At 38.6% G+C, this 14,007-nt stretch overlaps 1 protein-coding gene across 1 annotated transcript; it reads left to right on the top strand.

The window, feature by feature from the left end:
- Positions 1-434: 434 nt before the first annotated feature.
- Positions 435-12,000, top strand: zgc:56585 (uncharacterized protein LOC393297 homolog). The gene is made up of 7 exons (XM_050040588.1): positions 435-608; positions 4,244-4,367; positions 8,207-8,313; positions 8,639-8,735; positions 9,920-9,996; positions 11,003-11,160; positions 11,773-12,000. Exons 1-7 carry the CDS (start codon positions 516-518, stop codon positions 11,891-11,893), a joined length of 777 nt encoding a protein of 258 aa, XP_049896545.1. The 5' UTR covers positions 435-515; the 3' UTR covers positions 11,894-12,000.
- The last annotated feature ends 2,007 nt before the right edge of the window (positions 12,001-14,007 follow it).

Below are 14,007 nucleotides of genomic sequence, written 5' to 3'. Positions count from 1 at the left end.
CAACTCCACAGTCATACGTGTTCAAACAACTGATTTGCGCGTATTCATCCGCATATTTGTGAGCTATGACTACAGGCGGATAACTGGACACAGACAGGTTAGGCTACTCAATTGTTCATCCGAAACATAACTGTTTCCAAAGAAAAGTCTGTTTTTTCAGCGAAGTTATTTAACAACCAACACTGATCTCAGCATGCTTTAAAGACAAAAACACACAGAAATGTATTTGTTCTATTTGATCTTCCTATAAGAATAAAAAAAGAAAAGAAAAATAGAAAAATATTTTGCTGCCCTGAGGCCTGAAGCTTAACCCTGAATGCAGCTGAACCTGAAACTGTTATGTTGTCTTCCCCCTCTCAGGCGTGTTTCGAAACGATGGGTATGGCCTCTTGCTTGTGGGCGGTATTTGTTCAAAAGCACCCACTGTACTCTTGATTCACCCCTTTACACAGTTCCTGGAGGGATCACACAGCTGAGAGTCTCTTCTCCTCCGTACTGGACACACAGCAGCTGACATGGCCCTGGCCGGTAAAGTCGCGGTGGTGACAGGAGCAGCGATGGGGATTGGGAAAGCAATGACGGAGATACTGATGAAAAGCGGTGCCAAGGTAAGATTTTACACCCACACACAGTTTGGGTGATATGGTTGGCTCCAGCATAGGTGCTGCACATGCATGACAGGAAAACACTATGCAAACTGTGGTAGATGTGCGAGATATCTGTGCACAGTGTCTCAAGATAACTACAAAACACATTTAAAGTAGGCTACTGTGCTAAAATTCACCTTCAAGGCACTTGCACGTATCTAGGCTGCGTTATGCCACTCCTTTAAACTCCACCAAGTTTTTAAAGGGACATATTGTAGGCTACTTTTTACTCCACTACAACTAGTAACTTTTAGGTCTACTGGTTGTTTGGCCATATTATTTTCCAGCTTTGGAAACATTATATATTGTTAAGTGAAAAAAATCTCTTCGAGATACTTATAGATCATTTTTAAACTAGTTAAAGAGGGTGGAGATGTTCTCACTGGGAATCAATTGTTGACAGAAATGGTCCTGGACTTTTTCCAGATTAAACAAACTAACAGTTGTGTCCATTCAAGATGAACTTCATGCTGCAAAAGCCTGATACTTCGACCAGTGGTTCTCAACCCTTTTATTGTGTCAAGGTCACAAACCTCCATTTAATGAGATTTTGCTTCATGCAACTACATCTGAAAAGATTTTGGCTGTTAGATGTGATAAAGATCAGAATTCCTCAACAACAGCGGAGAGGATAACAATGGAGGAAGTGAAAGTATGATCACAGTAGTCACCCTTTCTTACATCAGGCTCACTTCTATTGTGAATTAAATTGTGAAAATAAACCATTCCCCATTTTTAGGGACCTCTAGAACTCCCTCAAGGATCCCTGGGGCTTCCCAGACCCTGGTTAAGAGCCACTGATAAAGACAATACACCCAGGGGCGCAGATGGGATTTTTGAACTGGGGGGAGGGGGGGGCAAGCTGTGAGCAAATGATTCCAACTCAATAGAGTGTGCCCGGAAGAGAAAGTGAATGTGATTTTTGCATTGCGTTTTGGATTATGTCAGAAAAGAAGCTCTGTGGCTAACACAAGTTTATGATACTTACAGGTTTTGTTCAGCGAGATAATCTTCACATATGAACACCTTTCATACCGCATTTAAAGCTTAAATGCGATCACCAGAAGTAAAAAGCTAACGTTAGGCTTTAACGGACTACATGACTACTCCATAGTCGCATGACGTCACCGCCACTAAGCTTTCAACTGATTTTGGCCGCTTTATTTTAAAAACATTGTATAATGGGGAAATCAGACTGTTTCAGCTAAATAAGAAGCTGTAATGGCGGACTGCCAGCACTCTCGCCTGTTCGGGGATGATGACGTTTAATGTCCCCGACAGGGTTTGTAGTTGTATTGAGCAACTTGTTAGCAACCGCCTTTTTTACGACACGTAAAAGCTTCAACATTCACAAGCAGGGTATTTACTGACGTGTTTTATGTCGTAGAACAAAACCTGAAACTCGCTTAAGCTTNCGGAGTTCCGGGTTTACTGGCACACTCTATTAGTTATTTTGTGTATATATATATATATATATATATATATATATATATATATATACATATACTGAAGCTGCAATAAACATTAGAATTGTGAGTTTTCTGACTGAAGGAACATTGGTAAACAAAAGCCTACCTGATCAACACTAGCCATACATGATCAAACTGTTGCTGGTTACTAAAATAACATTATACATAAAAATAGAAACATTAAAGATATTCACCTACAGCCTAGAGTGCTGTTATTTTACATTTAGCCTACTTCAGATAAGTCCAAATGCCTGTCAGACTAGCTACTCAACATTACAAAACAAATATTTGCCACATCTGGGAAAGTCAACAGGCATAGGATATTTACATCTTTTGGTTCTTGAAAAGATGCTGAGGTTATTTTTCTTTCTTCTCTGTCTTCATGTGGCAGAAAAATCACCAGCTCAGTCATTAGACAGTTGTATATGATCACTATGGTTACCACTACAGGCACAGGCACAGCTATCAGCTCCTTTACAATTACACTGGAAGTCGGAACTTGGAGCTCCGAACAAAATAACCTCCGAACTGAGCGCTTCCCAGTTTAAAAAAAAATGGACAGTTAATGAAATGAAACAAAACCCCAACATTTATGCTTGTAGATGCTAGATTTCAATGCTTTTCCAACTTCAAAACTCCGACTTACGAGTACAAATGAACGCACCATTAGTTGTAACACAAACACCGGACTATCAATGGATCAGCTGTGCAGTGTTATTAACCGAGAATTACGTCGAAAATTGAACACCTTGCTTTCCCAACTCAGCAAGGATCTGCTCCAGCCTTTCCCCTTCTTGAATCGGTGTAATGTGGATTGATCACTGACGAGGCTACTGCCGCTGTCATTTCAACTTTGTGTTGCAATGTAAGTTAGCCGAACTAACGGAACACTGATCCTCTTTTCTACCTATGTGTGGGGGTGACAGTGGGGGGGACGGATCGGGGTCACTATAAATCTGGGGGGGACATGTCCCCCCCATTCCCAGTGCCATCTGCGCGCATGAATACACCAGTCTTGTCCATAAAGAGTATCAGATGTATTCAGTCTGTTTTCACTGTTTTCTCCTCCTACAATTAGAACAGACAGCCTGCATTACAGTGGAGAAGTGAGGTGCGGAAGAAGTGGGCATTTATGCAGTGGTGCATTAAGTTCTCATTGCTTAAATAACAGTAGCAATACCACAGTGTAGAAATACTCTGTTGCAAGTAAAACTCCTGCATTTAAAAATGTACTTAAGTAAAAGTAGGAGAAGTATCAGCATCAAAATATACTTAAAGCACTGAAAGCAAAAGTACTCATAATGCAGAATGATTCAAAACAGGATAATGTAATATTATTGGATTATAATGCAGTAATGCGTTCATCACTTTAATGTTGCAGCAGGTAAAGATGGAACTCATTTAAATTACTTTTATATTCCATTGGGTAGATTAATCTATAATAATACACCATGTCTTATTGGTAGATTTAGATTTACTACTGCATTACTATTACTACTGTAATATCTGAATCTGCAAAGTAACTTGTTATCAAGATATGTAGTGGAGTAGAAGTGTAGCAGAAAAGTGCAGTACTGGAGTAAATGTACTTAGTTACATTCCATCACTGTTTTCAGGAAGTAGAGAAAATTTTTGGCTTTGCCTGCACTTGCCCACTGTTTTGGAGCTGCGTTCAAGTCTTCCTGTTCAGCATGTGCATAGCATTCATCAAAGGTGTTTCCAAAACACTGAGAGGAGAGAGGTCCGCCTCATTTACATAGTTCAGGGTAGATTAAATATGAGATAAGCCTTTACTGATCCCCAGAGGGAGAATAGCCTACGTGTTGCAGCTGCACAAGGACGGAAAAAAGTACAGCCACATAGAGAGAAGTGAAAAATAGATTATTAGAAGTATACAAAATAAAATAAGAATAGAAATACAGGAAAGATTAAACTCAAAATTACAAAAGCAGCAGAAACTATAACCTCCAAAATGATAATAAAGTTGAATCAAGACATACATTTTTCAACAAAAACTGGACATTTTAACCTTCGTGAAGGCAGGATTTATTCTAGGACTGTTGTGTAAGACTGCATTAGCTTAAGCAATAAACAGTATGGTGGTCTGATGGTCCTTCACCTGTACAGGTAGCCCTCCTGGACATGAATGAAACTGCAGGAAAGACTTTAAAAGAAGCCCTCGACAAAGAATATGGAAAGGAGAAATCTTTGTTCCTGGTCTGTAATGTTGAATCAGAGGAGCAGATGAAGGGTAAACAAACACACACACACACACACACACACACACACACACACACACACAATAAGACAAACAACGGAAGTAGGGGCGGTACTGAAGACAGGAAAACAGCTGGCATCTCATTTATTGGAATAAACATGACTGACAGGACCTGTGTTTTTGTGATGTTTTTTTTGGTTCCAGTCATGAGATGTTTGTTTGATACCAGGAAGCTCACAAACCTGGGGACATTGTGTCTTGAATGAAGCCTATCACATGGCATTTAATTGCAGGTCAAGAACCGCACCCCAGATTAGTTTGAGGAATGTCGTTACATTAATTATAGTTAAGAGTGTAAGCAAATAAATTCAGGATATTTCACGTCAACAATAGGGAGGAGAAAAACACCCTGGTGCCTTAAAGGGATACAGGAATATTATTAATAAACTTTGATAGACTTCCCACCATCTTACCAGCGCCCAGATCTCCCTGCTCATCTCTCACCTCAAATCTGCCATATTTCCGCTGACTCAAGGGCTGTTGCTCAAACCATAGATTGTCCTTCTGCATTTTCATATGCACGATACCATGGACACAAAGAGTATGAGTGCTGCCAAGGGTGCTGATCAAATAGAAACCAAGATTCTGTTACTGCGTTGTCTATTTCTCACCTAAAAATTCTTCAGAAACATATTTTAGTGCCCTATTTGACGTATGTAAAGCTGTAGCAATAATCTACTGTATAATTCATTATACATGAAGACGTGATTCACTTTATAAGTAACGAGATGTAACCCTTTCCATTACCGTTATCCTAACCTTAACTGGCTCACTTTTAACATAATACTTTATAGCGAGCTAATCGCTAACAGCAATTTCGTCAGGACTTCCGCTTCGAGGCCAAGGAGTGAAGGGAGCTGATTGTGGACTGACCAGAGGTGGGTAGTGTAGCCAAAAATTGTACTCAAGTAAGAGTACTGATCCTTTAGAACAATATTATTCAAATAAAAGTAAAAAGTAGTCATCCAAATAATTACTTGAGTAAGAGTAAAAGAGTATTTGGTGAAAAAACTACTCAAATACTGAGTAACTGTTGAGTAACGTCTGATTTATTTGTCAAATAAGAACATGAATGTAATCAATCAAAAATAATCTGCAAATTCATGTATTTTAAACAATACCCCTTTAACTAAAACAAAAATAAATTAAATCTTACATGTATATATACATATATATATATATATATATATATATATGTATATATATTATTATGTACTCAGAGGTGGGTAGAGTACTCAAATATTGTACTCAAATAAGAGTATTGTTACTTTAAAACAATATAACTCAAGTAAAAGTAAAAATTATTTTGCATTAAAACTACTCTTAAAAGTACAATTTATCCAAAAAGTTACTCAAGTAAATGTAACTGAATAAATGTAACTAGTTACTACCCACCTCTGGGACTGACATGTACGTGTGGTGGGTGAGTCATGTAGCAAGAGGGTGGGTCAGCTACACCAGCTGCAGTAATGCCTATTCACCCTGTTTACCTTTGATACAAGAATTTGTGAACAGGAAGTGGGCGCCATACTGTTTCCTGTATTGTGAAAACAGAGGCTGATAAAACAGAGATCAAACGGTTAAACTAAGCAGTTCTGATCAAATATTTGTCACTGCGTTGACTATTTCTCACCTTAAATGTTTTAGAAACATATTTTTAGGTCATTGTTTAACTGCAATTCGAGTTTGTTTGTTATCTGTCGGCCGCCATATTGTTTCCTGCGTCAAAGCCATGGATGTATAAAAGAACTGAATACAGTGTTGGAGGCGCGACCCCATTCATCCCTATGAAAATTAAGCCAAAATTGTTCAGCTGCTGCGGATAAAATTACCTGGACGATTAGCACTGCTTCCACATCATTGGGCCCATAGAGCAGATGTACGAAATACCTCTGGTTACTTTCACTTTAGCGCTACGCTAACTTAAATGGGGATAAAATGATTTAACAGTGCGGCTCTTGACTTTCCAAATGTTACCAGACCAAATGGATCAAACGCCTGATAGTAAAACAAGTCGTTTTGCAGGGGCTGTGACGCTCCAAAAAAATGTATCCACTGATTTACAGACATCTCTTTAACGTTGTAAGTCTATTGGAAAAAGTCTTTTTGGGCTCGATGGCATCACATGATCGACCTGGAAGTTGTAATTCCACTGTTAGGCCACTATGAAAATTGACTTCAAACTCTGGCACACTTACTGGGGACTAGGGCCCGACTGATATGGATTTTTTGGGGCCGATGCCGATTTCGATATTATGGAATAAAAAAATCCGATAACTGATATATCGGCCGATTAAATTTTTACGTTTTTCAATTTAAAAAACCCCGAAATACCTGCTTTTGATGGCTTAAATATAGTTCAAACACTCGTTACAAAGATATAAATTGAAGGAAGAACATTTTACTATTTTCAAATACTTTTATTATCAGAAATTGAGTGGAACAAGCAGCATATGAACAATTTGAACACAAAATAAATCAAAAATGTGATGTGCAAAAAGGCAGTAAACCTCTGGGAAATAAAATAATCATGCAAAGTCTATATGAATTAAGACATTCACATACCAGAGTTCTTCTTATTATTGCCAATTTAACAGAGGTAGGTTATAGTGCAAAAAGTAACACAAGGACATCATTTCTAAGTAAAACACCATATTCCCTGCATTTTATTAGTGATGAAAATATAAGTGTTAACATAGGCCGATTGCCGATTATTATCTAAGGGCTATAATCGGCCGATAAATTGGTCGGGCCCTACTGGGGACTTGGTCAGAATGGCCAAACTCACATTACATCATCCAACAATTGGAGCGTTTATTGGTCCACTACAGTGAAGTGCATTCTTGAAGTTCTAAGTTTTCTTCTTCTTGAGCAAAAGCAAATGCAACAGCTCTTTTCCTCTCTCTCATGTAGCATCAATTTCAAAAGTATTTGCATCTTTCTACTGCACAGACAGCCCAAAAGACCATTTTCCAGAAGTGAAATACTTCTTTAGCGTATTTAAGTTTAAGTACAAGGTTTACAGAATATTTCTTTTTCGTGTGGGGAAGTGTGGTACAATTGAATTTTGATTTAACCATTTATTTGTGAAAATATGGCAGAAATCCTACAAAACTGCAACCTGTTTCACAGTACACAGAGATTATATGTTAATTTATTATATATTCATTGAGGGGGTTGTATATTTTATGCTCAGAATGTTGTCAGAGCACAAGATTGCAAAATTTGCAAGTGCATATGTCAAATAACTTGAACTTGACTGATGAAACTGGCGTCATTGATTGCAAAAGATATGAATCATTTGTCTTAAATAACTTGACTTTAATCGAACTGATATCAGCTGATCACATATCCGCCAGGGACTGACTAATAAACGTACATAGTCTACATTTCATAATGTTATTTTTAATTAGTAATCCTAATTTAGTGAAACTATCGATCATTTTGGTTATTGATAGGTGTATCTATCATTCTCTCCTTTAATTATTTGGTCTATAAAATGTCTCATTAGTCAAAAAAGAGTATGAAACCCAAAGATAATTTAGTTTACAACCAGAGGAGGGAAAACTAAAAATATTCAGAGAATCCTGAAACAGTGTTTTCTTTAAAGAATTACCCAAATGATTCATGGATCATCCAAAATGTTGCTAATTAATTTTGGAGTAATCCACTCCAAACTGACTAATCTTTACAGCGCTCCAGTAAATAATGATACCACACTGAGTAAGGTACACGTTGGCCATAAAAAGGGAAGAGCTCTACCTAGTTATGAAATGAAAGGTTAACTGCTAACTGTTTTTTCTGCTCTCAAGCTGCCTTTCAGAAAATCGTAGAAACCTTTGGCGGAATGGACATCTTGTGCAACAACGCTGGCATCTTGAACGAGACCTTGTGGGAGAAAATTGTTTCCATAAACCTGGTAAGAAGTAGTGAGGGTAACAATCTTCATCTGGTTGTAATTATGCTCATTTCTCGCTCATAATTAACATAATAAACACGTGATTTTATGAATTACCATTTGCTCCACCAATTACAAAAATTAGATTTATTTCTTTGCAGCAGTTAGAGTATGAGGAAATGATTTGGCAACCTAACTGTTAAATTTACCAGGTTTGACATTTCAGCTTCCTCAGTTTCATTTCACAATATTTGGTAAACAGGGGAAACATCAAAGTATTCATGGACAGAAAAAAGAGATTTCTACGGTTAACACCAAATTCAACAGTGACTATTGTGTGCTGTAGGTTGGTGTTATCAGGGGAACCTACCTGGCTCTGGAGCACATGAACAAGTTGAAAGGAGGGCGGGGAGGGGTCATTGTCAACACTGCATCCATGGCAGGTAAGGCCCACAATGTACTGCATATTTGCTTGATGTCCATAAAAAGAAAACAGCATGCTTTGCTTTTCTGAAGAAAATAAAAAGTACAGAGACATGATCGTTTCTTTGCTATTGGAAAGCCATTGATGATATCATTTGAAAGGTTGTACAGGCAGTTCTAGTTATGATTTAGATAGTTTATGCCCCTGCTTGTAAAACAATAAAACCAGCAACTCTTTTCACTGACACTGTACCAACACATGCAATTCACAATACTTTATATTCAGTCTGCACCATGTTTGTCTCTCTATGGAGTGCTGCAGGAATGAGTCCTAAAACCTGGAAATGAGTTAGCTTTTTAGCACTCCGGGTTCCCTCATCTCAAAGTCAAGGACTTTTGATTGGGATTTTGGGTTGATGCCTAAAATAAAGCCTGTGGTTAACACAAGCTAAAAAGAGTTTCACGTTTTGTTCTGCGACATAAAATGCGGCAGTAAATACCCTACTTGTGAAGCCTTTATGTGTCTTCAGAAAGGCGGTTGTTAACAAGTGGCTAAAGGAATTTTAAGAATGTCATCACGTTGAGCATTGCTTCACAGCCTTGTCATACAGTCATGGTGTAGCTTGTTTATAGCCTAATGTTAGCTTTTTACTGCTGGCAATTGCATTTAGGCTTCAGAAATCATCTGTGAATACTGTCTTGCCAAACAAACCCTGAAAGTATCCTAAAATTTTGTTTGCCACAGAGCTTATTTGGGTCAATAATCCAAAATCCAATGGAAAAATACCTTTGGCTTTTTGTTAAGGGAACTAGGGGAATGTTTACTTCCATGTTGGCCTACAAATAAATGTCATCCCTGCAACAGCTGTATTTATTTGCTTTTGAAAAAAAGTCAGATGTAAAACAATCTGTACACTTTACTTCCATAGCATGGTGCAAAAACATTATTTTGTTTGCAAAGAATTCAGCATATTGCAGACCAGGACTGTGGGTATGTACAGATGAAACATCCAATAGAGCTAGAAGTTCATAAAGCATTCAAAATGTAATGTAATGCTAATGATTACTGAGTTTGCCCTTTGGCAAAATCTTAGCCAAGGTCTCAACATTGTTTCACGAAACAAGAGACAACATAGAGTTTTGTGCATCCCTATCCCTCCAAATTTTAACCCCAACACTCACTGATATAACTGACATCTTGCAGGTCTCGGCCCGCTACCAAGTTGTCCTGTCTACACATCCACCAAGCACGGAGTGGTTGGCTTCACTCGAGCCATGGCGGTAAGGAAGGTTTTCCAGAAGAAAGTCCAGGAGGATTAAGAAAGCATCTGTCTCTATGTATTTGTGTACAAGAAGTCAATTAAATTGTTTTTCAAGTTCATGTACAGACAAAGTGTTCCACACAAGCAGGTGTGGGACGCATTGCAAATCATAGCTTATAGACTTCATAAGCTTTTAGGTCCTGCCATGTTTTGGATCACAAGCTAGCTAACTTTTGCTACTCCTTATGAGAAGCTGAGTCATTATCCACTAACTGGTTTGCCATATTTTTCCTTTTACCTGTAGTGCTGTTTATCAGTCTAGATACTTTTGGTGTGAGTTTCTGAGTATTGGAGATATCGGTCATAGAACTCTGCTTTCTCTTGAATATAATGGAACTAGATGGAGGTTGGCTTGTGGCGTATAACCACTCAGAAGGAAGTGTGCATCTACTGCTCACTCTCATAGCACCTCTGAGCTAACTAACGTCATAGCTGAGCTGTGGAGGAAGCCAGGGACTGTTTTCTTTTTACTAAACTACACCCACCAACCCTATCACTATGCAGAAGAAAGCATGCACAACTGTTTACATCTCAGGCTGTTATGCGCTTGAGCCTATTTTCCATGAGCAGATGCACTCTTCCTTCTGTGTGGTGAAATGGTTGGTGGGTGTAGTTTGGTAGAAAGAAAGTAGTTCCTACATGAAACTGCTCACAGAAAGGTCTGTGGTTTTATCTTGGGTAATTGAGTAGTAGTTGTTAGTAGTAGTTATTATATTAGTACATTATATTCGAGAGAAAGCAGACATCTCTACGGTCGATATCGCCACCCTCAGCAACTCATACCAAAACAATCTAGGTTGATAAATTACACAACAGGTAAGAGAAAAAATATTTATTGTTATGATTTGGGGGTGAACAGTTCCTTTAGATGACTATATTTGAGGAGTGAGACAGCTATTTTCTTCTTATTGCTTGTGTTATACTTTGTGCCTCTGAATTGTGCAAATGTGTGTGTCTTTTACTAGATCGCATGTGAGGCATCGGGCTACGGTGTACGGATCAACGCCCTTTGCCCAGGTTTCGTCGAAACTGAGCTCTTCAGCAAAATTCCACAGAGACTGGGGCAATTCGCCCACCTGGCTGAGGCAACCCAACAATTAGTAGATAACCTTGGGACTATGAAGTGAGTCTTTGCTTGTGTTGTTTTGTTAAAGTCGGTACAAAGTTTCATAAAATCTATATTTTGTTCTACAACTGTTTCTCCTAAGAGATAAAAAAAAAAATCAAAAAAGTCTAAAATAATATTTACTACCTCTAATGTTTACTACTGCTATTCTGCTTCCACTAAGCACTTTGCTGCACAGCTGTCTGCTTTTTCTTTAATATAATGGAACCAGATGGCACTTGGCTTGTGGTGTCCAAAACTCCCAAAAAAATACATGACATCATCACTGGAGATAACCCACAGATATTGTTGTGAGCAGTTTTATATAGGAACTACTTTCTGTCTACTGAACTACACCTGCCAATCGTATCACTGTGCAGAAGGAAGAGTGCATCTACTCATTTACGAGAGGCTTGTGGCCACGTAAGATGTAAACATTAATGCAAGCTTCCTTCGGCATGGTGATACAGTTGGTGGGTGTAGTTTGGTAGAAGAAAGTAGTTCTTCCAACAGTAGCTCATACGAAAACAATCTAGATTGATAAATAGCACTACAAAGTACATTATCATGACCATATGTGATACTGTGTACATGCGTGTTAATCAGAGTCACTGTATCGTTTAATTTCAGGGTGTCTGAGGTAGCAGAGCCCTTCCTGGAGATGGTGACAGACGAGACAAAGAATGGAGAAGCCCTCCTGGTGTTCACCAAGGGAAAAAAATATGTGACTTTTCCTTCACATATCGAGTAGCGCTCTTCCATGACAAACCACCCTCATACAGTACTGGATCTTGTAATAAAAACTGCAATGTCTCTCAGTGCTTTAACATGCTATATAAAAACAAAATGTCTAAAGTGCCTTTGTGTTCATCAGACAAGTTATTTCAGCAGAAATATCTTAATGATTGATCAATACAATGTATATGGAAGGTCTAGCTACAGGTTTTTTACATCTTCTTTTATTAATTTTGTTGTTAAATGTTAAATATCAATCATTTAAAAAATAGCAACATTTAACAGGCCGTCAGATTTTTAAGTTAAATTTGGACATTTCAAAAATTTCTACAAGCTGAAATAAAATCCAGAAAATATACATGTAATTCTGTGTAATGACCATAAGGTGTCACTATTTAGCTCGCAAATGTGTCCTTCAAAAAGGGTCGATTTATCCAAATGACACTTAGCGCTTAATTCCTGTTTAGTTAATTTAACGTTCCGCACCTATATTTGGAGGCGTTATGGTTTTAGGTTGTCTGTCTGTCTGTCCCATTCCAGTTTTAGGAACACCTGGAGGGAATTTCATTACATCTAACAACATTCACTTGGACTCAAAGATGCACCGATTAGGTTTTGGTGGTCAGCGTCACTGTGACGTGACAAAACATTTCTGCCATAACTCAAGAATTCATACACTATAAAAAATATTCCACACAAATGTCTAATAGGATAAAACGATTAAGACATGACATTTTATATCACAGTGACTTCATAATGTTATGCAAAAACACTTTTCCGGCTGTTATTCAACACCATAACTCAGGAACACAAGGAAAGACATTTGGTCAGATACTGAATTGGTGACACTTATCTTAAGTGTCCATCTTGAAACTGTGGTCAAAGCCTAAGGTAGAGAGAGCACACCTCTCCACCCTTCTGCATGCCTACATGGATAGCCTGAGGCAGAGAGAGCAAACCATTCTGCCCTTCCATGTGCCTACATGGAAAGCCTAAGGTGGAGAGAACACACCTCTCCGTCCTATCAATATCATGCATAGTTACTACCGTAAGATTTGCAACGCAATTGATCTTTACTGTTTCCAAATAAGTGTCTGTGACTGTAAATGGCTTCTTTATGACATCTAAATGTGTCATTTTTAATGATCCAGTCAAAGGAACACATTCTCAGAGTAAAAGAGGAACAAGAGCAGGAAACATGTAATCAGCTAAAATAAGCAACTCTGTTAAAGAAAAAAATGGGGAATTAGATTTTGATGGTCAGACAACTGTTTTAAGTTAGACTTGAAGAACTTGAAGAATTGGGAACTTGACTTTTAACCTCTTAAAACTGCAACCCCGTAGAATTCAGTCCTGGTTGATTTGGCAACACCGGCTGTTACCAGCTCTGACAGAAAATGTGGTTTAATACCACAGCAACTTGTTGAGCAACTGCTGTGTCAGAAATACATCAGAAAAGACACTGGTGTATCTGATAATAATAATAATAATAATAATACATTTTATTTAAATTGCGCTTTTACAGCTCTCAAAGACGCTTTACATTTAAACAAAGAAAAGAAGTACATACATGTAAGTGCGAAGAGATAAACAGAAGACAAGGACAATAAACAACAACAAGGTGCAAAAGCATAGAGCAAAACAGAAAAAAAAGGGGGGGGGGCGTACATGAGAAACAGAGAACGAAAAGCTAATGTTTAAAGGTTAAAAGCGGATTTGAAAAGGTGGGTTTTAAGAAGTGATTTGAAGGTGGATGGATCTGGACAGTCACGAATGTGTATAGGGAGGGTGTTCCAGAGGGAGGAGCTATGGAGAAGGCTCTGTCACCCCAGGTTCGGTGCTTGGTCCTGTGTGGAGGCGAGAGAAGGTTTTTGTCGGATGATTGAAGGTTGCGGGAGGGAGTGTGGTGGTGGAGCATGTCCATGAGGTAGGAGGGGGCCTGGCTGTGGAGGGCTTTGTGGGTGAGGAGGAGGATCTTGAAGTTGATTCTGTACAGGACAGGGACCCAGTGTAGGTTTTGCAGGACAGGGGTTATATGTTCACGGGAGTGGGTGTGGGTGAGGAGGCGGGCAGCAGAGTTCTGGATGTATTGGAGTTTCACTAGCAAGGACCACACCTTCAAAGTAATGC

Source organism: Epinephelus moara, chromosome 3, assembly GCF_006386435.1.
Source record: "Epinephelus moara isolate mb chromosome 3, YSFRI_EMoa_1.0, whole genome shotgun sequence".
NCBI lineage: Eukaryota > Metazoa > Chordata > Actinopteri > Perciformes > Serranidae > Epinephelus > Epinephelus moara.
The sequence above is the reverse complement of the archived record's forward strand: the minus strand, read 5'-3'. Positions and strand labels throughout refer to the sequence as shown.